Genomic DNA, 27,920 nt, shown 5'->3' with positions numbered 1-27,920 from the left:
AATATTACTGAACTAAATATGCGCCAGTTTTATCGATGATTTTTTTGCCATTTTGCTGTTAACATTATAACTCCGTCGCTGCGGTTTATAAGTGAGGGTTTATAGGGACGAATGAAACCCTCCATTGAAAATTAGTGAACACCATATGGGAGTCTTGCACAAACTAAGACGGATAATACCTTTACAGTGTAAGGTCTAAGCTACACGGCACATGCGATTTCCCATGGAAGCCCTCCCAATTTTCGTCGGGTAGCTAGTAATGTATACGGTCAGGCATTTTCATGGTGGAAAAGGACGTGATTTCCGCGTACTAGTTCCGATCTATTTCCTTGCTAATGGTTGACAGTAGAGGTCCGAAGCACATGTTTTACCAGCCCGCAGCTGTTCATAATGCATGACCCTTTTCCAATCCCACCAAACACCGTTTGTCGCCCAGTACTTTTTCTTGTCTGTTGTTTGTCATCTACTTTTCACTAGCCGAGATAAATCACTTTCGTAAATGATTCGGTTTCATTTTTTTGCTTCACTTCGTGTGGCATTTTGTAGCCAGCTCTTAGATGGTTCAAAACTACCTGGCGATAGATGTTTAGTTTCTTGGCAATCTCATGGCTACTCACGATCGGTCTTGCTCAACTTTTATAAGAACTTTATCACGACGAGGAGCATCTTTGACATTGCCGTTTCCGCAATTAAAACAATCGAACCATTTTTGGCTCGTGTCTCCCGGTGACGTGTCTTGACCATGACCGGCATACTCAACTTCGAGACGCTCTATGCAACAATTTTAGCACATCTACCACTGCCGAATCTCAGCTTTCAAACGACATTAAGCAGCTGATATTTGTTGAGATAAGTAACCTTAAAGCTATCTAGCCATAAAAACAGGCAATAGCTATTCAGCGATCCGTACGTAAAGTTCAAATTTTCTTTGATCACTTACGTAAAGTTATTTCGATATAATATCTACTCATGCGGATCGGTCGGTAAAGCTGTACAATGCATACTATTTTAATCCGTGTACAAAATTTGCACTTCGTGGCGTTATTGAGTTGAGAGCTAATTGGAGCCTGTGTTTAAGCCCACAGGCTACTCAAAGTGGTCTGGCGGTTATCAGGTCACGCGCGCGAACATCCGTGGGAACCCGAAAGTATATTCGGGACTAGATTCGGGAACACATGGCCAGCGGGCACGGTTTCGTGTCTAATAAGCTCGGGCAGATGTACCCCCTGCCGGAACAATACAAAACCAGGCCGTGCTCGCTGACAGTTACCCCAGACGTAATCGACCCAGCTCCAACTGGCCAATAGAAAGCACAGGTGATCAGAGGCTGCAACAGTAAATTGCGATGTGTGGCGGAGAGAGTTGTTATACATAGTGATTGGACCGGTGGTACAAGGAACATGGCTTGAAACAAATAGACTTCCCCCGTATATTCTCTCTAGTTAGCAACATATGATATCAGAAGTTTCATAAACGACCCTGGACCGTTTACTCGATGAGGGCAGAACAATGTATAAATCGAGTTCACTACGGAATAAAGTAATAGTAAACTTAGCGCCTGACTTCTACGTTTACCTACGTTCACCTAACTTAGATGTAACCGTCCAGGCAATCAAAAGCCTTCCTCTATTGGAAATGAAAATTAACCTCTCTGCGAGCATATCTCGTACGGCAAAAAAGGGTGAACTCCGTATACAGTCTACAGCGCAATATGGATTCAGTGGAATTGAAAGGCCCATTTCTCATCTTTTGGCAATAACCGTTAACATATATATATATATATATATAACAGAACGTTTATGTACGTTAGAATATTAGAATGAATAATGGACTATCTCTCAGATATTGTAAGCGTTCGTCCCACGAGTTGGTAAAAAGCGATTAAACGATATACTGCTCAATGCGATACCATTATATTCTCCTGGACGCATGCTTACGCCATGTTGTCGGTCTAGTTTAATGGCATGAAGAAATAGGCCTTTAGGGAAGACTATAATACAAATGTCCGTTGTCCACTAAAAGTGAACGCTCGTTTAATAAGAGCATGAGCATCGTTAAAAAAACAAGCCTGATTTCGATACGAAGAGCTTTAATTGATATCAATGAGTATTATTCTTATTCGTGTTCTCCCGTAACTCTAACATAGCGAGTTTAGCTATTCATTATAGACCAGTCCTTTTCCTATCATTGCTCAGCAACGATAGCTGAACTGTGAAGGTCACTGACTTAATTTAGCGTCTTCAGGGCGGCTTAACCAAAAACCCAAACCAATATTTGTTAGACTCGACCTTTCTACCTTTAGAATAGGTGTGCCAAGTAGAAAAATGAGTAAAGCCTCTCTATGTACTAGAGCAACGTAACAAGGTACTGGCGGTTTGTTTACCGGATTTAGAGATTTCTCGAGTGATCAAGAGTGAACCAAGTGATCGCCGGTCGCGGTGCGCCAATCTATCGACGGATTTCATATGCATCGATGAACCGAAACTATTTTCATTATTTGTTTCGTAGTTGCAGCTAGCTCGGCTTGTAACATTTATAGGACTCTACGAAAGGTAACCGTCAGCCAAGCATCGTTTGGCCTCTAGCCAGAAAGTGCCTTTCTTGGTCCTTTCGAAATTCGGACAGCCTTGGCCGTGCTAGCAATACACAATTATATATCAGATCAATCGGCAGACTGAGCCGCCGTTTTATGCAAAAAAAAAAAAAATTTTTTGTTGTCGCTTCCAAAAAACAAATGTTGTATTCCTGCGACCCGGCCCCAACGATAAATCCACTTCAATGGGCACTGATAAATCACCAAGCGCTCTTCACTTTATTGGCATATTTTCGCTTTATTATACTAACGCAATACAAACAACAGAGGATTGAATTAAAATCCGAATCTATCAGAGCAGGTCAATTAGAATAAGTACTTAGACCACGTAAAGACAGATAATGAAAGGTAGCAAATCATGACTAATTAAATTAACTTATAAAGTTTCGTGCTATTTTAGCTAACAGTTAAGTTAACGCTAAACGAAACAAATCGAACATCGTTGTTTAGACGTTTTGTTAACCTTAATTTAGTAGAAAAGGTGGCAGAAGTCTGCATACAAACCATTTAGTATGATAAGTTGCCTCTTCGCTTAATCTTCTGAGAAATTTAGAAAAACCTTAGCGATACTTCAAGGAGGTATGCTGTCTATGTACTCGGACCTTTTCTTCTTTTACGGTGTATTTTTAAACAAATGAGGCGGATAAAACAAAAAGAAACTCCCGAAGGTGTCTTAACTAATATTAATTTCGTGCGTCTTACAGTCTTTTTGCTATTCAACCCTGTTATTATTAGATCTCTTATTTATTAGATAAATTATTAGATCTAAATAAAATAAGAAAGACTCGATTTTTTTCAAACCAAGCATAACGCCCTTTGTAGACAAATAGATTTAACCATATAATTGCAATGGAATAAGTACACCGACGTGTGCATACAAAGATATATTCTGGCTGCCGCGCGGGTGCAATACGACTAAGGAGTATAATTTGGGCACCTGCACACAAAAGCTTTGACTTGTGACCGTCTGTCGCATCATTAATCTCTCTCGCTTCCGTCTACAATACAGAACAGGGCTTGACACCATAGGCCCAGCATACGAATGCTCCAAGCACCTCGTTTCACAGTGAGCAACTGACTTGTACAGCTTTACAAATTTTTATTTTACATAGCTGTCTCATACAAAGCCACTTCATTCTATCTGTGTTCATATATATATATATTTCACGTCAAGTAGAATAAAAGTTATAGGTTGGTGTGGTAAAACAGTATTTTTTTTTTAACATTATATCATGTCAGCTTCGTTTCAGTAGCTTAGTAGCTTTCTAGCGCTAATTGGTCCTATATCTTTGTAGGTAGACTTTGTAATTATAGTAGGATATATCAGCGTACATTCATTTCTTATAAATGGCATCGTCACAAAATCAGTTAACGAGCGACGACTAGACCCCGTAAGTGAACGAACAGTTCTCGGTAGAAAAAGACGCAACTTTTTTAAGTGTATTATTTAAGAGATTCTGTGCGACATCGATCGTCCAATTTTATAGGTTGTGCGACAAAATGGTTAAGTTACCCATGTTAAACATCAATTACTTTTGCGTCACAAAAGTATCAGGCATACTGTTTCAGCTTATGTTCACAACCGGGGCCAAGTGCACAAGCGGGGTTCGAGGCAGCATTACCAGTATTAAGGTATGATTAGCGTTTAAAAAATAAGCTGAATGAAACACGTAGACGAGAAACTTCGATGTCGTTAGAGAGAAAGCAGTGGCCTTGGCCTTCATTTTTGCCCTTCCTGTCCTATGACATTTTCCTACCGACTATTTAGAATGAAGTTTCTATTTAGCCTTATTCACAGAGTAGTGACAAGACAGCTGAAGCAGCGCCCCCTGTCGTCAAGGTGCGGAAAAAGCGGTGTGGTTAACCTGATCTACATTGCTTTACTGTTGATTTCTAGTGCCTGTGACTATGAACTTGGAATTAACGCACGAGAAGGTGGTTAACTCTGGCCTTGGCTGTCACGGGTGCGCCTGTGGCTGCATGTTGGCCCCCCGCCAACTGTGACTTATACAACACGAGCCCCAGTTCTCCGTTACATTTCGCCAAGCGTGCCCCCACGCCATCTCCTTGGAGTCTTACTGTTGTTTAGAATTCAGTCGTTTCAAGCAGAATATGCAACACCAGCCATTGCAGTCAGCGATCCAACCAGCGTAATATGGCTGCTCGAGCGAGGACGTAGTGGCAATCGTAGGTCGCTCTGTTGGCGGCAACTCCTCTGGTAACCGTTATGCCTGGGAGAGGCGCTATCATCTACCTTCCTAGCTTCCTGAATGGCTACCCTGTAACTGCAGAGTACACTGCGCGATCCTTCGCCGAATAAGTGGGAAAAACGGAATAAAGAGAGCACATAGTATGTTTGACATAGTTAACCAACACGAAGAAGACCAGAGGTTTTAGAAGGTGGCCAAGTTTAGGTGGGGGCAACCGAAGACACCGAAGCTGTGCTGCCGTGTATACGCTGACAATGCCATTCCTCGTTTACGAACAACCCCGTTTAGGACCGCTTATGGCGCATGGTTGGGGTAGCGATTGGACGTACAGTGACAATCATATCAAATATACTTTGAGTAAAGAAGGTAATGATATCAGGGTTGCTAAAAGCTGATTGTGCGGTAAACTGATATGAACTCAGGATTTTTAAAAAAATGCGAGTCTTAACTGGGAGCTAATCCCAAGACTTTGTTGTTGCGGACCAAGCGTTTGTCTTTGGTTTATGTTTTGCGTTATACTCGCAAACATCACCAATAGGAAGCTGATACGATTTAAAACAGCTCGGCAATTTAAAAACACAAACCTAGCATAAGTGGCAACATTATTAATAAATAAGTACGCGTACGTATATATAGACGCGAAGCAATTGGCTGGAAGCGACAAAGTTAAGCCCATCCGCTTCATTTTGGTGGCGGCGGTGAGATGGCTGGCCGTATAAATACATTGTTGAACCGACACACTTGCGTGGTTGAACGGCGTTGTAAAAGACGTCCCGAGTAGGATACAACTTACGTGCATGACACACGACTACATGGACCGGTTTACAAGAGACCCTATAACAGTTTCTCTTCGAAAAATGCAGTTTCCCAAGCAATGCTTCTACCGCTCCATGAAGACGTTTAAACGGTCTATGTGTGCTAAACGAGTGTTGCTTGATGAACTGGAGCCTGTTTCACGTGTTCATAGCTAACGTCGAAAAACACGAAATAGATTCCTGTGATGAATTTCATTACAATGGCGTCGAGGTCGATTCCTCCGCCAAGTTAGCTCTAGTGGTACGAAACTATGTGCCACACAACGAAAATTTCCTCCTTACGGCACATCAGAATAAACTTTCATTGTTTTTGTTCTGAGAGAGCCTTATGAACGCGTAGTGTCCTCAGATCTGCATGGCAGATTATGGTTGTAAAGGCAAGGCATACTATAATAGCAAGTCCCAGATGTGTTAAGACTATGAAGGCCGTGGTGCATATCTGCCAATCTATACGCCTGCTATCAAGAGTATTATTCTAAATGTATCGATTATGGTGTATACCCTAACCAGTTCTTGGCGGCGGATGTAATGCTCAAAGAATGCAAGATCCATGGGTTCATCATCAACGAAAACATTCCATGCCGGACCAGTACAAAGCGATCATAACCAGTTGTACCAAAATTAACCAAGATGTTGGTGTTCCCAAATTGCTACCGGGGCCATGCACGCCGGCTGATGACCTACTCTTTTCTAAATTGAAGGTTGTGGACCTGAACACGACTGTACGTATGCGGCTGTAATGGGTGCCAGCGAGAAATTGAAGAAAGCACATTTCTTCCTACACCATTGACCAGCAGTCGAAGATTGCCCGCATGTAAGAAAGTGGCAATCGATCATACTGGGCAGGACGCACAGCCGCGATTACAGCGAGTATTGCCACGACGCCAACATATGCCTCAAGGGATTTAATTATCTGGGCCTGTTACAGCGGACTCGGGCTTTCGATAGCGCAACGCCTTAGTCGGTCTTGGAAACAATGGAACCCGATGCTTACAGGAAGGGATTACGAGGTCTAGACAGTGCGACGTGAAATCAAATACACTAGGCGCTAGAGGATACCGGACATGGGATGAACGCATGTTGGTGAATAAACGTGAGCAAGGAACAATGATGCAAGCATTATAGCATGGATTTATGAGAAAATACACGTCGGTGATTATTGAAACGCAGAGCGTGTAGGTTAGAGATGCTCGTTCTTGCTAGCTAACCATAAAGCTAAAGTAGCCCACCTCACACAATTAGCCTTCGGTAGGTATTTCGGCTAGTTTTTCTTTAAGTAGGCTCACTACGTGTATCTCGGTCCGATCTCTGGACAGGTCCAAGTCTTAACTGATTGTGATAACAGTAGTAATAATAAACAATAAAAATAGATAAACAGATAGCTTGACGTTTATCTGATATTTTATCTAATACAATCAAAGATTACTATCTAATCAGATCGGATAAGATTTGCGATTATCTTTGAGTGAGCACGAATTAAAATCATGATGTTACGCTAGATTTTATAAGAGCCATTATTATCTTCGCACTTCTTGCAACGATTGCTGGCTCCAAACTTAAAAAGTGATGAGCAGCGAACCCATGCCTGATGCCTGATGCACAGTTCTAGAAGGAACGTGGTTCTATGGACGCACGACGTCCTAGTTCCCAGGAGGCTATCGTAGCTGAAGTATCGTTGCTGGTATAGCTTAGCACACACTGTAAGCGATACCCTGCTGTTGTTAGGGTTCAACGAATGCGCATACAAATTGTTAGTGCCGCTGCGGCATCAATGAGGTCATTAGTCAAACCCAGCTTAAATTTTAGATTGGTTAACGAACATACTTCTGTTGCTAACATGCAGTTCACCGCTTGCTTCGTTGGCACGTTAGGTTTTCTGTGGAGTTGATCATCGGTCTAATCTGTCCCGCAATAAGTATCATTGTCCTGGCGTCGTAATGACCGACCGATCTAACTTGAAAAATACAGGTCTCTCAAAATCAAAAACAGTAGATTTCAACAACTTTTTAATGTCTTCTACTCGACAAACATTTCAAATCTACTTGTTACAGTGTGAAGTCTATGACATAACCGTGGGTCATTAGTTCGTGTACGACAATGGTCATCGAGGCTTCGAAGGCAGTGCTGGCCTTCGGTAAAATAGACGCAGGCCGCAACGATAAAAGGATGTATATCTTTTGATATGAATTCGTCCGTCGTGTAAGATACAGCACCTCTGTTGCGATGAAGCTTTTGCTAAATCATTTTTATAGAGTTTGGTCTCAATAATGGAAGGATTGCCTGACGCAGCGTAGAACTTAGCCGACACATTTGAAACAGCGCGCCCGATTCTCTATGTAGCTATCGTCAAAGGTGGGTTAGTCGTCGCTTTAAATGCTTAATCAAATATTAACCTATATACTTCTACATTGGTTACCTAGACAGTTACCGCAGGAGGTCAGTGTCAATGGCATTGCCCTTGTAGGGTCGCCAAATACAGCCGTCTTAGCGGGACACGGTTCTCCTCATGTGCTCTGACATAGAAGGTCGTACATCGGCGTGAGGGCCGTGTGTCAACACAAAGCTTCATCATAACGCTCGTAGCAGCGGGCTTTTGTTTCTGGCGAAAAAACATTTAGCAGATGATATTAGGGCTCCAGCTGACTGAACAATGGCAAATGTGACGTCAACAGCCAGTGGCTCTATAGTAACAAAATTGAAAAACCTAAAAAAATGCCAAAACGTTCAACTACGTCTGTCAAAGAAATCTCCCCCTACAGTGTAGCTTGCTTAGATCGGACATTTTTCCAGTGTACCGCAGCTCTTGCAGTAAAAGCATCTGGCCTACCTTCACGATATATCTAGCATTCGATTTAAGCCGGGACAAATAACGTAGTATTACGCACGCCGTTAGTATACGATGCTATATATCAGTGCATAACACGGAGATGAATGCTAACTAGTCTAGTGCTGCAAAATACAGTCTATTCAAAATTGATTGATTAGATTTCATCGAGGACGGAGGCTCATTTGATTTCAACTTGTTTAAACTAGGGTGTCCTATAGTATAAATTAAAATAAAGAAATTAAAGGTGTGGGCTAACTTAATACGACGAACGCACCAACGAGCCAGTTATAGCGTCCGATTCTGTTGTTTGTACCATGTTTCTAATGTGTCGCCATCTACAACCCTTCGTCTTGAATTTTTTTTTGACAAAATATGTACACGAAAATACGGTAATATTACTCAAGTCCTTCCAATAAGCGAATATATAATACACATCATAGGGTTAGAGCTGACTCCAGTCAGCCGGGGCTTTTTCGCATCAGTTATCACCTTATAATCCCACTGATGGAATTCAATCAGACACCCGTAAAATCAAGCTTGGCTAATAAGATATTATCAGTCTTTTTTCCGTAATCACAGCGGCATATCTGCCATCGCACATCACATAGCAACGACATCAGACTCAATCGGAAACTACTTAGTTTCTGTGTATGCCTACGTCCATGAAGAGTTCTATTTCAACATTAACCAATTACGTGTTTGATAGTGTAGTCGCGATTATCAACACATACCGGTCTTGCGTTATTGAGCGTCACCAATCCTCATTACGAATACACGTCTAAGGTAATTACGTGTAAAAATCCAGCAAGTGTTACCACAGAACAGGCAGCAGTAGAAAAATAGGGGTTAGCGGAAGAAATGGATTCGAAGTAAAACAAACACGCGATATCACAATGCTCCAGGCAAATGCTGACTAATGTGGATGTGTAACTGTAAGACAATAGTAACCCAATGATGGTGGCATTTTAGAGGCAGATGCTGTCTAACCGCAGCACACAACAATATCTGCCTGTGCTACCTGCCGCCAAGACTAGGATGCTGAGAGGGTTTTCGGATACTCTGAGATCTGTTCTGATTAGCGGCCGTTTGTTTCGCTCTCATCTCTGCCTCGCTGCGCCGCCTTTCCGGATTCTGCTATAGCTCGCGTTTCGGCTATGTATACTGTATATCGGCGTGCCTGAGTGTCAAACTAGAGTAAGTTAAATATAGCTCGTAACTGTTGTGTTCTGCCCAGAAAGCAATGGTAACGTCGGCCAGATGTGAGTGATTTGCCATCTCGGGTTGACAGTAGAAATGGATTCCGCCAGAAATGCACAGTAGAAATAATAGCGCAGACCTGTCTCGCTTGCTCCCCTACGGACTCCCCCTTTGTCTTTGTCCATCGCGTTTTGGCTCTCATAGGCTTCGGTCTAATTCACGATAGTTACTCTCTTTATGAGCATCAAACCTGGTGCTGGGCAGCTGACAGACCGACTGACTGACCACGCGACCCTCCAATTGTCGCTGGTGGCGTGCGTCTAGCCTGCGTAGCCGTGCATAGCACGCCTTCGCCCGAAGCAATTCTGACGATGGTTTGGGTTGCAGCGGGATGGGGCTGGGGGTTTAAGTAATAAGCGGGCCAAAAGGCAATCTTTACGGTTCACGTCCTCGGTGCGTGTGAGGCTTCGCTCGCTACCTCTCTGAACAGGGAACAATTCTAGTAAACTTGTCGTCCTCTGCTTCGAAGGGGAGAAGTGGGACACGGGGTGGGGCGACTCGGTGTCCATGGCGACATAGTCAAACAGGCATACCTGAGGCCGATGAAGCTAGCCAGACGAGTCGCTGCCGCGGCCTCATTCGCCACGGGCGATTTAATGGTGGTTTCTAAACTAGTTATGGCAAGTGTTTAGCGGCTTTTACAGACTGCTTTCCTTTGAGCAGCTGGCACAGAGAATAGTGGCGTGACGCTCTTGGTCTTACGGGGACGTTTTACGCCTTTCCGTTCTGCTGCGCAGCCAGGGTTGCTGTGCGACAGAATGCACCCACACCCGACATCTTTGCTGAATCAACCTCGGCAGAAGAGAGCTCAACAGAAACTGGAACATCAGCATGATTCATACGCTGATGACAGAGAAAAACAGGAGAGTGGCGTAAGATCATTAGAGCAAGGCGCTCGTCTTGGAAATAAATTGTCATTACCACAACAGCAACAAATTGTGGTCGCTGTAGAAGGAGTTGTACAACGGACACTGAGCACAACAACAAAGTGCGCTATACCGCCAGAACAGTCCACCGGCATCAAGACGTTCTTGTCCTTGTCGTCTCTGGCACCTGCCACGATGGCCGCAGTACGTCAACACTGCCGCTGACATCGATGAAACGGCAATAGTGCATGTTCTGACTTCCGGTTTAAGTTCCGTCTTGACGCTACTGAAGCCTAACAGTAAGCCACACAAGTGCAAGGAAAACGGCTAAAGTAGTTCTTTGGTTGAGCTCGCTGTACCGTCCCCTTCTCTCTCGCGCTACCCATAGTTGTTTCTCGCTCGACTCGAACTGTTGCTCAATCTTGGAGAACCCTGTAATTAGCGTGACAAAGGGATGTTTGCTATTCAGACAACGAGTATTGTGCTGCTGCTGCCGTCACTACGAATATTTGCGACGACGAACGGTAATCATAGCCGTCAACTATAACAAGCACCATAGCTCTATGTCGTATGTTAACAGGATCAGCAGACGTGCGCCCTGCAAAAAGCACCAGTTGTTTTTTACTCTTCTGCCTTTGAATCACCATTTGTGTCATTAACCGTTGTGAGAAAGACGAAACTATTAATGAAGTAATAAAAAAAAAAAACGCTAACAAGGTAGTGAACTCGCGGAGTTTAGCTCGCGACCGAGATATGTAGATATCGAGCATAAAACCATAGTAAAAAAGGTTCTAAATACAAGTAAGGTGCAATGTTTATTATCTATGAGAGTTTCGTTCCCGCTGACAGGTGTTACGTATCGAAGCACAGATCTATACACACACAAAAGTCTTGCTAGCAATGGACTAGACGTCATTCAGCTGTCAGTTAGACGTCGGGACCGAGTGGCTGAGGTTATAGGAGTGCGCTTGGATGGGTACGAACGTGCATACAACAATGACGACTCGCATTGCTGCTTCCCGAACGACTACGGGACAGCATTAGCGACAAAAAAGGGCGCGCTTTTTGTGATACTTTTTAGGAACAAGCCATAGAATAGGTTAGGTGGTTTAACTACGAGAACTAGGTGGTTTAACTATAAGAAACCTTCATTCTGGCTAAAGATAGCAATCAGTCAATCAACTAGCGATCCGAGGACAGCTAGAGACCCTACGAAGCATTCCACTTCAAACGAGCAAGTGGCCTGGCCTACGACAGCTTGGAAGGACGGCCGCGTAGCGGTAGTATTATTGTTCTACGTGCTGCGAAAGGAAAATACCAACGCCGAGGGAGAGAGCCCGACCAGCGAGGGCAAGTCGACTTGTGCAGCTCCAGCCGGTGGAGAGAGGCAGGCCACCGTTCTAGGGAAGAGATAGAGCGCTTGTGCCCGGAACGGATGGAGGACATCGGCTCAGCTGATGCTGACGGGAGTTCGGATCATTTCAGATAGAGATCTTGCTTAGTTTCTGTGTTTGGACCGCAGGCAGAACTTTATATCAACGTGATACCTTCGGCACAGGCAAAGTGAAACAGCAGAAGAGTCATCCAACAACCTGACGGGCCTGCAGGTGACTACTTATCGATCTATTGCAACTTGTGTGATACTATTATTATTTTTCAAAGTGAATGCGTGCGTGCTTCCGTCTGTGTTTGTTAGCTCAACGTTAGTATCAAAAGCAAACGTGGTAGGCAGCGGGCGGGTCGCCCGGTGCCGCGGGCGCATTGTCGGGGGCGATTTCTTTCTGCGACCACCGATAACAGCAGAAACGGCAGCAAAAAGAATAATAATAACAGTAAAAACGAATCACGATGACGATTGTCGCCAGTCCAGTCGATTTATATTGCACCGGTGCTGCCGATGTGCCGCCGAAAAGCGTCAACGTGCCAATGTGCCGGAGACTATCTTTGCTGTTACCGACTTTCCTAAACACCATACCTGAACCCCTATTGCTACTATTATTTTTATTGATGTTATTAGTTGGAAATGCAATTGGTCAAACAGCACAGCCGAGCGTGCCGCCGGGTCCAGGCAGGTCAACTATTCCACCAGCGCCTACCGCACCCGCAAGCGCCAATAAAGCAGAAAATGGTACACGCATCTTTTTGCGGTTAGGAACACCCTGCCAAAACGATACGGAATGCCCAATAGTGAATGCCGTATGCATCAATCAAACATGTGCGTGCAAAGTGGGATTTACCACACAAACGAATGCGTCAGCCGATGCGTCGTGCATCTCGCCGCATCAGCCGGCAGGGCCGCCATCTAGTGGCAGTGGAGGTGCTGGGGGCGGTAGTGGTAAGAAACACAATTATCAGCCAAGCCAAAGTGAGAACATGATACCAATGATTGTCTGTCTCGCTATCATGTTCGTAGGGATGTGTGTGGCGTTGCAGCTATTCAGCCGTGCGCGGTTCCGTAATCAACGGTCCGTGTTCAATTCGCCGAATCCGCGTCTGTTGCATCTTATGAAAGCCGATCGTCACGATAGCAAGAAACGGCGCCATAGCCACGTCGGCACCGCGTCGCGACGTCCAAGCTGTGCGTCAAATATCTCCATACCACGCGGCTCCCGGCCCGGTTCCCGGATCGGATCAAGGGCCAGCAGTCCAGACCTACGAAAACAAGCCGCGCTCAACAGCATCGCCGTCATCGATATGCAAGCTGCCGCGACCGAAGACATTAAGGCAAACGTCACCGAATTGGCCTCGCTCGTGGACAACAGCAAAGCAAAGATCGACGCTGAACGAGTTGATGCCTGAGCACTAGAATAACAACATTGATGTTAGTCATAAAACAGAAGTACATAGGTCGACGTGATTCCATCCAGCAACCTGCAATTGCATCCATAAGCCATCCACTTAACCTCCGTACGATATGCCTTATCTATTTGGCTATCGAGACTTGATTGAGCCGCCACAATGAACCACTTAGACAAAGACACCCCCTGAACTGTTTTGAACCAGCTGAAAACGGCGCATTTTTCAAACCCCCTGCCTAGAGACGAACAAATAAGAGCAATCCGATTTTTAAAAAATCAGCTAAAGCTAGCTAGCAGCGAAATGAAAACCAGGCCAAGAAACACTGTTTATGACAACAAGAAGGATCAATTACGCGTTGTTAGAGCTCCATGCCGTACTACTATCTGAGCCTGCGTTTGATCGGTGAAGATGTCAAAGCATCATAAGTGCGACAAATAATAACCCCATAAGGCCAAATAAACCAATTCGATAAACGCGAACAGTTCGGTACAGAATTCTTATGTTGGGCATTCACTTACCTACGAATATCGATTGACCTACAACGTATCGTCTGAAAACTATGAGGCGGCCTACAAGTTTGGGCCCTTGCATACAACATACAATTATAAAGCAAAAAAAAACAAAAAAAAAAAACAAAAAAAGAAGACAAGAGGGAACGCGAAGCAAACGAAACATAATACAGTTGAACATGATGGAACTATTTTTACGCGAAAGGCTCTTTATATCAGCTAAATCGTTGAACGTGACGCCTCTTGTTCATCTACCTAAATAATACTGTAGCATATGCCCCACGCTCAAATCTGCTAGTCGTTGCCCTCGCATCGCTTTACCTTGAAACAGCCAATGAAGCTAAGCGTTCGTTGCGCTTGCATTTGGGCAACAAAGAAGTCTTAGCTTCATCGACTAAACCCATTACCGACCACGTTCACCTTTTGTCCAGCCCCCAAAGAAATGAAATCTACAGCGAATTTGAAGACGACGCCTACTGCGCCGGCGCGACCATGGATGCGACTAATGTTAATCATACCAACACCTATACTGGCAATGTGAAAAGTAACAGCACAAGTAATAACGGGTATCTACTTGTACAAAGTGAGAGGTCCATAGGATTGAGGGGTCATCGTGGTTGGCGCAAACGCTAATATTGGCTTCTATATTTCTTCTATATGATTCTTCTTAGCCATGCGAAATCTGCTTGGGTGGCAGAGATACGGGATGTGACGCAGTCTCTCCTAGCGAAAACATACGTCAACGAGTCAAACTTCGGTAAAGTCGAGAAGACAAGTGACGGAAAGTATAATGTCTTTGGATAAGTGAGATAGGACGCTTGGTCGTGCACGGAAGGTGCTGTGGCAATGTACTGTGGATACGAATACGTCCGGAAGAACGCAACGGCAAATGAAATTTTCTTAGCCATAATATTTAAGTTACGATCGTATTTAACACGTACGGTAATCACTAGGCGAGTTCGAACGAAGTGTACCGTAATAGCGATTCTTACAGAAGGCGATATAATTTTGAAAGACAAATATACTTTATAACAAAAAAACAGTTCAAAAGGACGGTGTTTGAAAAGGTACATAGGCCATCGTAACAGCGCCGCGGTGCCAATAATATATATGACACGATTACTGCAAACGCGAGACCGTTGTAAAATATATGTAATTGCTCTATACGATTATTAGAATTACTAACGTGATTTTACATACGTTGTACGTACTTAGATATATACACAGCCTAGTTATCGGGTGTGTAAGAGGTATGACGCTACTGTTCAAGGTAAAACTGTTTGAAATACACGTAGTATACTATGGACAACTATATAAATACTCTACACTGAACAAATCTTCCCCCTCCCTGACTGATGGTTGATTGAGCCGAAACGTCCACATGGAGATCTTGAATGTGGCGAGGATGATTGATTTCACGATAAACCACAGTAGCATAATGCCCCTACTACCTACATCATCATCATCGTCGTCGAGATGCGAACCACTGCTATGTTATGCTGCGGGCAATTAATTTATAATAAATACAATTACCAATAATAACCATTATTATTGTGGCACTTTTAAACCATTGCAAGATATATATACGTTTGGTTGTGTCTCTATAGTCAGTCTCAGCTAATAATAACTATAATAGTCGTACTTGTTAGACAGATTTATGAATGAGGCGAGAACAACCGTAAAACAAGTTTATTACGAAATACTCGTCCCTCAAATCCCACGTGCACCCAATAATATATATCTAGTCAAAAGTATCTCCTGACCCACAAAGCAGGCACACACAGCCGCGTAGCAGTTCAGGCCTTTTCAGACGCCTGTGTCAACGCCCTAACGCAACGAACTAGCGACCAAGAACCCGGCTGGTAACCAAATGCCATGGGGCGCTACGACGTGTTGATGACCTGATATCGCAGGGGACAGTTGGACGAATGTGTACCTATACGGGACCCTAGCCGGCTCTAAGACCCCTGAGCCCGCGGGGGCTGCTTTTTTCGGCGAACAACCAAAAGAGAGAAAGGCTAAGAGGGATTAGATCTGTGGAAGAACTATTAGAAGTACTTCCATTAATATAATGTGGGTTCAGTATGCTGCTCCACTTCTGCTGAAACCAACTGAACGTTCAGCCGACCTTAGTTCGTAGCTGCTCGAATTAAACTATCGTCCTGATGTCGTTACATATGCAACAATAACCTATAAGATTAAGGAACCTATAATATAACAATTACTACCGCTATTACGAGCATCTAGGACCGAGCCGATATAGGCGGGAATCATGCCTAGATGTTGTTTGTGAAGTCCACTTCTGATCATGGTTACACTATGAAGATTATGGTGAAAACGAAAAGTAGACATGTAGAGAACTGAAGCTAATATAGATATATCTAAAGGAATTTTTATGCTTACACAAACGTGCACACATTGCCATTCACACAGACGTACGTACACGAACAGATTTGAACAAAATGGATCAAGCTAGTTGAGCAAAAATTAATTATAGCCCTAGTACATACAATACTGGTATAACGAACTAACTAGCATAGCGCAGTCGATAAAGGGCAACGGTGATACGAAGAGGGGATGGCCTAATGCTGTACCTAACTATGATCGTTATAAGAACAACGGCGACTGCTGCCCAAGGTGTGAGAACTATTTACTGTACATTGTATATCGGAGATGAAATATATCATAAACACACTATTATCAGTATACGAAACGGATCGAAAAAGCTGATACGTTCGCCTGTACGATAAGTCATTAGACGATGCACACCAGCCCAGTACTATTAACCATGAGTAATTACTCGATTACCTCAGTTGCTCATCGACTTCTCAGCAACGTACGATTCAGCCACTGAAGCATCACGGCTGCAGGAATCGTACGATACGCGCAAGAAAAGGTGACGTTAGTTGTGAAAGATGTTGACATGCATAAATAATTAAGTGTCGTGTGAGTGTTTTATGAAAACTAGAATATACAGACGGAGCTCGCGTCTACGTTTCGTCGCCAGCAGACCTCGTTCGCGGACAACGACAGATAAAGGAGCAAATAGCAGAAAGCGAACGAATTTAAACTCAGCATACGGACAAGTGGCGGCTGAGTCACGGCGAACTATTGTAGTACGCATAGATCGACAACAATAAAAACGTCCAGGGTATGATTTGTAACTCGTGCGTTAGCTGTAATGATAATCATAGTAACGATAACGACATCTTGGATTCGTTCGACCGAGAGAGTTCGCTCGATGCCCCTACGCAACGAGCCCGAACTCAGTTGAGCTGGCACTGAAATACCACGACGATTTTTCCTCTAATTCTTTCGTTGTCGTTGCTACAGTCCCCCAAGCGCCTCTTTCCCAAACCCTTTCTTTGTATCAGACGATAATAGGTAATAACGTCAGCGAACGAACAATGCAGCTCTGATCAATTGCAGGAATAATTAAAGCAACAGCAGTGATCACTCGAGCGGGGGTCACTATGAGCAAAGTGTCTTGTTGTATATTCCTCATCGTCATCATGCCGATAGGTAACTCTGAAGGAAAAGAAAGCGACAACGATGATGATGATAATAAGAGCGACAGCAGAAGCAAATTCCCAGTATTACAACAACCACCTGTACTTCGAGGGCGAAACCGTTACCAGTGTAACAATACAATATGGGACAAGTACATGGGGATCAAGAAGAAGAAGAACGTCCGAAAAATCAGCACGATAACGCTGGTAATAATGGATAATTTGTTATTGGTCTACTTGTTGGAGAATAAAAGGGCTTATATCATGCTCTCCGTTCGAAGTGATACTGCTGCCGATTCGAATATCGCAGTACGATAAGGCCGAAGGAACGCATGACGAGCGCCCACCTAAGTCAGCGATAATAATGGGATATAAGCAACTGATAAACGTATGAACAGAGCAGAGAGATGAGGACGCAACGCTGTGATCAAGAGTTACTCTTTGACCCAATAGCGTTAGAACGACGTAAGTCAAACCTAGTTAGCTTTTTGCCCATTACTACTACTACAACAACAACAACAACAATTTTACGTTTGTGAGCTTCGAACCAATAAACACTATCGGTGATTCGTACGGGTTTGGCGTGTTGCTTTGCTTCGTGACTAGGTGTTGTGACGACGTGTTAACCTCGCCTAGGTCACTCTGTAGCTGTAAATGTGTTGAAATCGAAAACTGTTTCTAACCAGTTAACTGCTTAATTTACAAATCAGCGGGTCTTCGTAACTGTTTTAGGACGTGCTTAATGCTGCTTCCTAGTGAGATAGATAGCTGAACTAACCTAGAGGTAGAGATTATATTTTTGATCAGCGATTTGCCTCCAAATCTCGCTATAATTTTAAAACATGACGGTTGGGCAGGTGTCGTACGTATATGGAGACTAGTTATTGCATAGGGATCAAGAGTGTCTCTGGTACACGAGTATGAATCGACAGCTTCGGCCTAGCCGTTCGCGGTTATATCCGGGTCGGTTGGTACTAAGCATTTTGCTTTATTGGCACTGTACATCATTATGCATGCACACTACGTCTATTCGTCTCCTCCCCCACTCCGTCTACGCAAAACGCTATAATTATTAGTTCCAACAGCAACTATGGCCATACTGCACTATAACAACAGTATCTTTTAGTAATTGTTGATAGGCACAGGTGTACACCGGTAGACACATGATTCGAATTGAGTGTATCTTAGCATAGTGTTAGTACTAGTTGGTGTTCAATTTGAAACATAAAAAAGTAGGCCACCGATTCAAATGGGCATTTCTAGAGCCTAAAGCTGGTCTATACGATCATTCGGCTCTCTGCTTATTCACTCGTTCGCAGCCCAACTATGCAACTCCGCAAACTTACAGCGGTTTCAACTATGTACGCATGACGTTCACCCGTCTCATGTTCAGGGCGGAAGCAAGCCAACATCTCAGCAGTGCTCACAGCCGATACCGCAGTCACCTCGCTAACAACGTTAAGAGTGGCTTGACGAACGACGCATGGAAAACGAGTATCACTTTCTTATCATGGAATGGCTTCATGGGGCACTTTCTCGAATGGTTCGGCCAATGTGTTTGTACGTGTCCGTCTAGTGCTAGCCCGGGTGCAAAGGCCACAGAATGCATCCTACACTGACCCTATATGAACTGACATACAGAGTACTGCCAGGCTGGTTCATCGCTGGCGACGTCACGAGCATGACGATGGCGACGGCCGCGATACATGCGCAGTGCCGGACCGGGGTTTTTCCAAAGAGAACTTGGCCAGGTCTCAGCGTTAGTAGGGCAAGTTGACGGTTCCGAATAAAGCTTGTTCTCCGAAGTACTCTGCCCCAAACAGCTTCAACTGAACCGACCTGTTAACTAGCTGTTGGCGTCTGTAGTTCCACTGGACCCCAAGGCCAATTGCTAGCACCTAACCAAGTTGAGCCTATGGAGAATAGGATAAGTTCGTTAAGTCGCTTTGAAAATTTCGTGCGTTCATGCCACTGTGGCTGTTCCGTAAACTACTTCAAATCAATAAGAGAACGCATCTAAAGCTAGTGAACAAACCTAATATAATTGGGCTTCCTCTTCTGCTATAAAGAGAAATAAAAAACGTATAAATGCAGATGAATGCAATAGAATTTCATTTTCTCTAGAAAGTATGTAAAAACATTAACTTTCCTATGCCGTCCTAATGCGTGTAAAATAGCTGACAGCGAGCGGTTAAAAACACCCTTGATCTAATGCAAAGCATAAACATTGGTATGACTAATAAAGCGTGTGTGTGTGTGTGTGATTAACAATCGCGCTATTTCGTCATTCGGGCATTTCTATAATAATTCGAGCGCTCAATTTACAACAATTCAATTTGCAACTGAATATGGTTTATCGGAGTAAAACGATTTTCTATAATATGAGGTACCGGTCCAGTTTCTAGCCTGCGATCTATCTTGTACTAAATCAGGCGGTCACATTTTGTTGTCAACATGGCAACACGAATGCACTTCCGCATCACTATGTAGTGAAGATATTAATCACAAACAAAACTGATAGATCAATAACTACATTAGGATGAGTGCCAACTACAAAGGCCGCATACGTTGTTAAATCGAACGCTTCCAAGATGCGTAACGAAACAGCTAGATACGAAAACCTCTGGAGAAGAAATAAATCTTAGTCATACATGTCGCTATGTGGTGCTCGTATATCTTCGTTGTCTCTTCTGTCCACTAGCCTTTCAGCCCCCTTACAACATATTCTTACTGTATCTCATGGATATAAGTGCCTATGGCTGCTGCTATTGCTACTAGCGGTGGCCGGTTCAACTGAGCAGTGCAATAAGCGACGTAAAGGTCAAACAATGCTCTCGTTTGGCCTTCCTTTCGATCTTCGTTGGTCGAGTCACTGGCTCGCGCGCTTGCCCGTTCGCTGATCGCCCTTTCACCGGCAACAGCAGTAGCGATAGCCAGATCAGCGCACCCCCGTTATTCTGGTCAGCACGACTCGTCAAGAAGCCAGGTTTTCTGTCGTTCTCTCGGTTACTGGCAGAAAGCAGCAGCAGCTCCGTAGCCATCCGTCACCACTGGATTAACAAGAGAATGGAGCGGCCGAAGAACATACTCAGCGGGCGGACGGACGAACGAGCGAGCGAGCGGATGGTTGGTCTGCGACGAGGGCCAGCTGTAGAGAGGTAATATAGGAACGGTAACAAAGACAGCTCTCCCTGTTACCGCGGGTGCTAGTGTTAACAGGTGTTCTATAATATAGCAGTGGAAGTCGCGGTAAAAGGGTTTCGGCACCAGTCGAGGCTATGGTGATAGCGGCAAGCTTCCTTGGCATCCTCTGCCAGCTTCCCTTGCTCGGTTTCGCACAGTCTAATTCCTCCCTTTTCTTCAGGAAGTCACAGTTTCTGCTAGGATGAAGTTCTCCATCTGCTGTTTCCCTTGTTTTTTAATACACCGCTACGTTTGTGGTATTGTCCTTACCGTTGAACCCAGCGCAGGTGATAGCGCCAGCCAACTAGCGCCGCTCGTTTCTGCCTACTACGCGTATTCGCCGCTATTGTCGTGGCTGGTTAGTCCTGTTAGAGCCACGATTACCGTTTGTAGATGCTCATCCACTAAACCAGCGACCACGTCGCGGCACAGTACGGGCATATGACAAGCCGTTGTGCGGCTGCTGCCCCCCTAACCTTGAATTAGCCCGCACTTTATCCGGAAGCGTGTCATGAAAAGAAAACAGCGATGACATTTGACGTTTTTTTTGCTGTGATGAAAGCAACATGCACTCGCTATTTTTCAACTTCGCGTACACTTTGAAGAACTACATAGCGATATTGGTGGCTGTCTGCCCGCTGCTGCTTCTTCTGGTTCTTTTTCTTCTTTTGCTACGACATTCATCCGGTGCAGTTCAGCCCAGTCCACTAGGACTGCAATAGTTTCAGAGGTAACCGTCACCTGCTGATAGTGCCCCAGTTTCCTAACAGACTGTGACCACGGCGGACCATTTTGGGAAAAGGGTAATGCCGCTGTCATCGCATATGAAGAAGGCTCCATGGAAGGAAGGAGAGTAGAAGATGTGTGTCCCTTAGGAGACACCGAGAAGAACTTTGAAAAATGAAATTGGGTCGTACCGGTGTACGTATCGATGTCGGCGGAAAGGAAATGAGCGACGTGGGTACGGAAAAGGAAAACGTGCACAACAAGAAATGTTTAGGCAAGAAACAGAATAAGAAGCAAAAGAAGCGTTATGGAGAATCTAACTTAAACTATTTCCGATACCAAACTCCTTGCGTATTTACTGTCCTCTCAGCTACGGCACAAATTCAATTTGACAGTTAGGCTAAATGTCCTTAACGTAACAAAAATCAAATAAGTAGTATATACATAGGGTACAAGGAATTACCATTTGATAAATATCTGATTTTCGTTATCGTCAATATATTATCTGAAGTAAAACCTCAGGTCCATGACGATTTTTTTAGTTGAAATCATCAAATCTTTCCAGGATTGCAATGATAACAATCACTGTAATGCTCTATCGAATGTTTTACTAATGATACTCTGGATATTACGTATCGATTCTTAACTACAATATTAACGGAGCACTCACTTTCAATTCAAGCTATCGTATGTTTTTGGTTTATGCTTTTCAATACTCATGAGCTCATATCGATGCCTCGACCAGCCTTTGGTAATGATAATGAGGTAAGAACTGAACAATCTAAGTTGTTCCCTTATATCTTTCGTCAACAATAGTTCAGCTTTGTTACTAAGGTTTGTTAACAAGCAACTACGACGAATTTGAAATTTTTTTTTACTACCTCACTTTGGTTTTTCCTATTACGGTTTACTGTTTCTCAATTGCGTCCCACATTACACAGCAAACTTTTGTAACACCGAGTGGTCGGCAAGTAGCTAGCGTGATGTTCAATTGCGTAGTTTAGACGTACGTATGTTGCTGACGCGCCAAAAAAAATAAATATTTTGGCCGTCCTAGTTCGAATCCTTTTTCGCTTACGCGGTTACATACGATAGAAGAAAAATGCACAGATGATACCGTGCGACATTCGCAAACGTCTATCGTCCCCAACGATTCCGCTTGTCACTTGCCTCTGTGTGAAGTCGACGCCGATGCTTTCCTTGGTAACACAATTCTGCATTCCTAAGAAAGTTTTAGTACGCTCGTTGAATGGGTCATGGTGTATAGATATCGGTGCGGATGTTGGAGGCTGTGAAGGCGCAAACTCGTGAATGACCAGTTGTCCATGTACATCGGGCTTACGGCCGATCGACCTAGTGGCAGTAGAGGCAACTGAAGCAAGGCAAATGTTGGTTGAGGACATGATCATCTGCTCCATAGGAGAAAATGACAGTCGAGATTCGGCAATAGTAGCAGCATCAAGCTCCACATGAGTCGCACAGTCCATCAAAACGCCAGGAATGTTTGGGTCCTTTGAGTTATGATGCTACCCCATAACATTCTACTACCGATACAAACCGACGAAATGAACAACCGACGTCCTGACGGCTCCTTTTTCCCCGTCCACCTTCGTCGCCATGGATGTTTCCTCCCTCGTGCGATCCAGCGCCTGAAGGACCGAACTCTCCATATTTCCGGTACACTTATGCTACTAACTGTTCGGTCTGGTGCGGTCCTTTCCTTCCACTGGCTGAAACTAGCGACCCCATATTCCCTTTGCATCCATCCTGAGGCAGCTCATCCTGTATCCTACCCCTCGGGCCGCATCACCCGACAACGAAATGGGGACATATCTTTTTCCTTTTCTCAGTGGCCCCTACCCTGGTGAGGTTCAAGCAGCAACTCGATCTATTTAAGGGAATTATGCATAAAAAGATGGGAAAAGGGCGATAAAGGAGTGGGACGACAAATGCTGTATGGAAAGTGGATCGTTGCGCTTGAATGTACACTGGCTACCACCTTCCCCTGGTTCAAGATGCCAGGGAACCACAGAAGCGGCTGGAATAAGAGAATGAGGTCTTAAGGTAACGGGCCAAAGAAGCACACCATGAACTAGCGAGTACAGAGTAAGCTGCTACGTAAGCGCACTGTAAGGGGTCAGTTCCTCTCGTTGTCGTACCGCTTTATGCTAATCATGCTTTGACCGCAGCGATGGCGACTGCGTCTGCGACTATGGGGTGTCGTTTATTGTTAATTCCCCACCCATATATAGGCATGTTGTAGATGAATGGGCCCACTGGACCGACGACAGGGACCGTTCTTGGGTAACGAGAACAAAAAGGATAGTCAACAGAGGGAGTAGAAAAAAAGCCGCAGAGCAGCGAATATAGAGCAGGAAGCACCAAGATACAGTTGCGAGCACCAACGTATCTGCTGTCCTTACGCAAGACGATTTGGGGACAGTAAAGAATGGTCGGCTGTCATCACCATTAAACGGTTTGGCCGATGAACGTGGCGAAAGTAACTAAAAGAACAATGAACACGCCCCGATCGGACTCCTACCCGGCCAACATTATCCAAGCAACAGCAGAGTTTTGAAGTCGTATAACTTACGACTATGCAGCGACGACGACAAAAGACCAAAAAAAGGGTAGTGAGTATTCATACAGGGGCGGAGCAGCTGTAGGCAGCCAGCCGCTCAGGGCTGCTGTGTATGTTCCAGTGTCAGGCTGCTTCAGATCGCAAGACACATCACACGCCAGAAAAGAAGTGAAAACCTAGCGAAATCTCTGTTCTCGATCTGATCGAGTGTTTTTTTTTGCTTTCTCGTTCTGCCGTCCACTTCGCTTTTTTTTTTTAATAATAATTTCATAATAACAATAATAGTAATGCGTACTCTCTTTCTAACATCCCCTTTACAAAGAGTAAAGGCTTCTTAGGCTAACAACCAATCTGTCACTTGCGTCGTCTTCTTGCCACACCTCTACGAAGAGCCTGCTAGCTGAGACCATCTCCTCAAACCCTTATACCTATGAGACTGTGCTTGTGTTCATAGCGACGGTGTTTTTCGCAGTCGCCGTTTTTGTTATTTTATCGAGATGACTCTACCTATCAATCTCTTTGTTAGGTGTACCCAACCGTATGACCATGGTCCTACCCAGGCAAGCGGCGGGAACAAAAAGATGTACAGCATTTTGCACGCCCGTGTTCTTCTGGACAATGCTCTTTCTAAAAGAGAATCAAGAAAATGACGCGTTGAAAGAGCGAGAAAAGACAAAAGAGCATGACATTGTTAGGTCGATGAAACGTCACCCTCAACTCCTTCTCTGGTTAAAAGAATAAGTAAATAAGTGGGTTAAAAGAAAATACAGTTCAAAGAAAATATAGTGCTGCTTGATGTATCTGTTCACTAAATAATATTGCTACAGCAGATGCTGCACTAGCATTACACGCCAAGAATCCACATATAGTGCAGGATACGCCTGACACCTAAAGCTTACGCTATCATAATGTCAAGACCTTTATAGAAGTATATTTGTTTTCGTTTTTCAGCGGTATTCTTGCAAGCAAGCTAAAGCTCGTAAGAAAGACAAGTTGTTTAGTCGACAAATTTTTTTTTTCTACTATTCTTGTCACTTGATGACGAAAGGTAAGTTCAGACAGATGTAAACTTTTAAATTTGATCGACGCGAGACATACCTACGCCTCTGCGTCTCTGTATGTGCATATATGTGCGCCGTTATTCAAGTCCAATACACGCGAGGAAACCAAACCTCAAATGCATTAGGGTTCTTTCAAAGTGATGCAAGTGAATCGAAGTTCATGATCGTCGCTGTTGCCACTGCTATCACAGTACGACCCCTAAAAGCGGTTTATCATCGCTTAGAGTTTACTTAAACAACAAATACAGAGGTAAGTGGTTAACGTTCTCACGGTGAGCACTCAGACTCACAGGCAACGTAGGCCGGATGCGAATCCCACGACGAGCATTGTCCCTGTTGGCGGCCTTCGTCGGTATCAAAACCTTATAGCTGTGCCACTCATGTCCATTTGCCATGAATAATAGTTACGCGCTGTACTTCTGCTAATTGGTATTTGCCACACGCGCGGCTCGATGGTAGGAACCGATGCATCGGTGCAGAACAAAAGCTGGACGCGTACAGAATATTGTTCTCCTATGTGTATGTCCGTTCTTCTTCCTATGTTTCTTTGATTGCTGCATGCTGCCGTGTATCATAAACAGCACAGCAGTGCGAGAAAACTGTAGGCAACCCGTCGACTATCCGCCAAGCTCCCCCTAGTCATTGTCAAGGAGCGCGGACAGGGATGAGTGTAGTCGCCTGTGATCAGACACTGGCAACAGCCGTGTAGTATCCAGCTCACTTGCATATATCTGCTAGTCTTGCCGGTAAGCGTCTACTGAGACTAATTACCAAGAACCTACAACCAGCCCACGAGATGTCGGTGTCAGTTTGTTTAGTGGCGTACATTTGTGTACTGAATGCGCATATGAATGTGTGTATAGATGCAGATATGTTTACCGACGAGTAGCATACGGAGTTCGATCAAGTAGTTACAGCGTAATCTGTCATTTACTGCTCGTCACTTGTTCTTAAATACGTGGTTCGAGCATTAATCTGAAAAGCCGTTGACCTAGTTAACTTTGGCTATAGTTCGTTTTTTTCGCGAAAAACGAAAACATGGTAGCAATTAGCAGCTGTTGCATCTATGTTAAGCGAGGAATCAAACGCTCATAAACCGTCGGTGCTACGGAAGTCGTCTGAGAACCAGGCTGTGAGTCACTGCTTCGTATATAAATGTCACAATAAACGACAAGTACTGTCCAAGAATTTCGCGACGGACAGGAAAATTGCCAAGACAAGTCGCGTTCACGGCAATTTGTCACAACAACAAAAGAACCAAAACGTAAAAACAGAACACGAGCCCACGCTAGAGGATCGCTAGTTCATCTTCACTAGAGAATTCGCAAGAACCTATATATCTCACAACGAGTACTCTTGGATCATTTTGAACTATTTAGATAAAATGTCTACAGCAAAGGACCTAAAACTAAATGTCACTTTGCAAGTAAATCCAGTCCGAAGAAAGCTGCAAGATTCAAGCAAAAACGTCCTTCGTCCCTTTCGGCTATGGGGAAAGTTACGCGTTATGAATTCCTATCAAGTCGTTCTAATGTGTATTGACTAAATTTTCAAGGAAAATTAAGAAAATTGTGCAAATTTAACTAACAGAAAGGCCCGACCTCCAGAGGAAGAAATCGTCGGCCCTTACGCTTTGCCGAAGGATCCCACCCTATATTCACTAGATATTACATCCTGTAACATTTTTTCTGTCAAAACTCAAAAAAATCCCTTAAAACTTGGCACAGTCGAAAGACTAAGGTCTACAAGTAATCCTGTGATAAACTGGAAAACATGATGGCATTCGTACATCGAACCCGGTGCTAATTTCTCATAACATTTCGAAGCGACAACTGGGATTTGGGCGATAGAGATATATGCGATGGGTTCAGTGTCAATCTCTCGATAATTTTTATCGAGTATCGCTGCATCAGCTCATTTCGGGATGCAGCAAAATATGATCGCGTTTATTACTCAAAAAGATGTTTCCGTAGTTATTAGATTGGCGGCTTGAATTCTTGCGGCAGTCTGTACTTCGGCGGTAGGGATAAGGAAGATCCAGGCCAGTCTATCTATCTATCTATCAGTAATCTAGTCGAAATATATCGCTATCGCTGCCTGTATGCAAGGTCGTGCATATGAACGTGTTCACAAGGGTAGAGGCAGGAAAAAAAAATGGGAAAAAGGTAATATTCATCTACGTGTCATGCGGCGTGTGCTTCCTAGCTTTTGTATATTAGCAGCCTTCTATCACATATATTGGACACAGGTGACCTAATAATATGCAGATCGAACAAGTTTCGAACGCAATTAGCTTTCACTCAGCTCTACACGGCAATCAAAGATTTGAGACTGCCCAAAAAGTTGACAAAGACGAAGGCGATGTAGCTTAGACAGGGAGGCAAAACAGCGGCCACGGCTTCTTGTGTTTTGCTAGGTCGCCTCCCGCCTATGCAAACCGGTTTTTGTATTTAGTATTATTCTTCTTTACGAACAATAGAAGTTTTACTCCGTATGACAGCAAAAAATATAGGAGGACAGTGTTGGCCGCATGAGCGATCAAATTGCCTCGTCGCTTGCCCCTTGCAAGCGCTCTTAGCTTTTTCCATTTCAGGTATCTCCTATCACAACATATGGGATATGCGTTATTTGCAGTGGAGAATTTCGAAGAACCGACTATAAAATGGAGGTAAAAATTCGAAAATGTTCAGGTGCGATGACAGACGACTAGTGGAAAGGGTAGATTCTACAAGCACCAGGTTTTCATAAGCCTGATGATACATGGAAATGATTCAGATGTAGGAAAACTTAGAATCAATATCATTCGTTGCACTAATACTATCTTCCATCATCATCATCCAACAAATATTTCAAACTATTTTTATAGACCTAATAAGAATCGTACGGCCCATATGACATTCTTTCTGATGCCGAAATATGGTGTTGTTGACTGTATGTGTGAAGTTTTTATGAAATGTTTGACTCCGCTGAAAACTATTTTGAGA

At 44.0% G+C, this 27,920-nt stretch overlaps 2 protein-coding genes and 1 long non-coding RNA gene across 18 annotated transcripts in view; 2 read left to right on the top strand and 1 right to left on the bottom strand.

Annotated features, from left to right (window-relative positions):
- Nep1 (M13 family metallopeptidase neprilysin 1) overlaps positions 1–27,920 on the top strand; it is a 150,862-nt gene that overhangs the window by 74,512 nt on the left and 48,430 nt on the right. The window contains exon 21 of one of the 16 annotated variants that reach the window (XM_022788352.2): positions 14,548–17,958. The exons of 14 other annotated variants lie outside the window; for them this stretch is intronic. In XM_022788352.2, the coding sequence (XP_022644087.1) occupies positions 14,548–14,637 (90 nt within the window). In that variant the 3' untranslated portion in view covers positions 14,638–17,958. Of the gene's footprint in view, positions 1–4,490; positions 4,639–14,547; positions 17,959–27,920 lie in introns of those variants that run through there. One more of the 16 variants, XM_022788354.2, reaches the window with a different exon arrangement.
- LOC147758514 (uncharacterized) overlaps positions 1–27,920 on the bottom strand; it is a 70,952-nt gene that overhangs the window by 17,493 nt on the left and 25,539 nt on the right. The gene's annotated exons all lie outside the window — the stretch shown is intronic.
- On the top strand, positions 10,261–17,958 carry jus (EB domain-containing julius seizure protein). Its single transcript, XM_022788358.2, has one exon. It carries the CDS (start codon positions 12,417–12,419, stop codon positions 13,365–13,367), a length of 951 nt encoding a protein of 316 aa, XP_022644093.1. The 5' UTR covers positions 10,261–12,416; the 3' UTR covers positions 13,368–17,958.

Source organism: Varroa destructor, unplaced genomic scaffold (genome assembly GCF_002443255.2).
Source record: "Varroa destructor unplaced genomic scaffold, Vdes_3.0 BEIS01000001.1, whole genome shotgun sequence".
Taxonomy (NCBI): domain Eukaryota; kingdom Metazoa; phylum Arthropoda; class Arachnida; order Mesostigmata; family Varroidae; genus Varroa; species Varroa destructor.
The sequence above is the reverse complement of the archived record's forward strand: the minus strand, read 5'-3'. Positions and strand labels throughout refer to the sequence as shown.

Excerpts from the sequence above, each read along its gene's own strand:
- jus (XM_022788358.2), top strand. The coding sequence starts at position 12,417 with ATGACGATTGTCGCCAGTCCAGTCGATTTATATTGCACCGGTGCTGCC.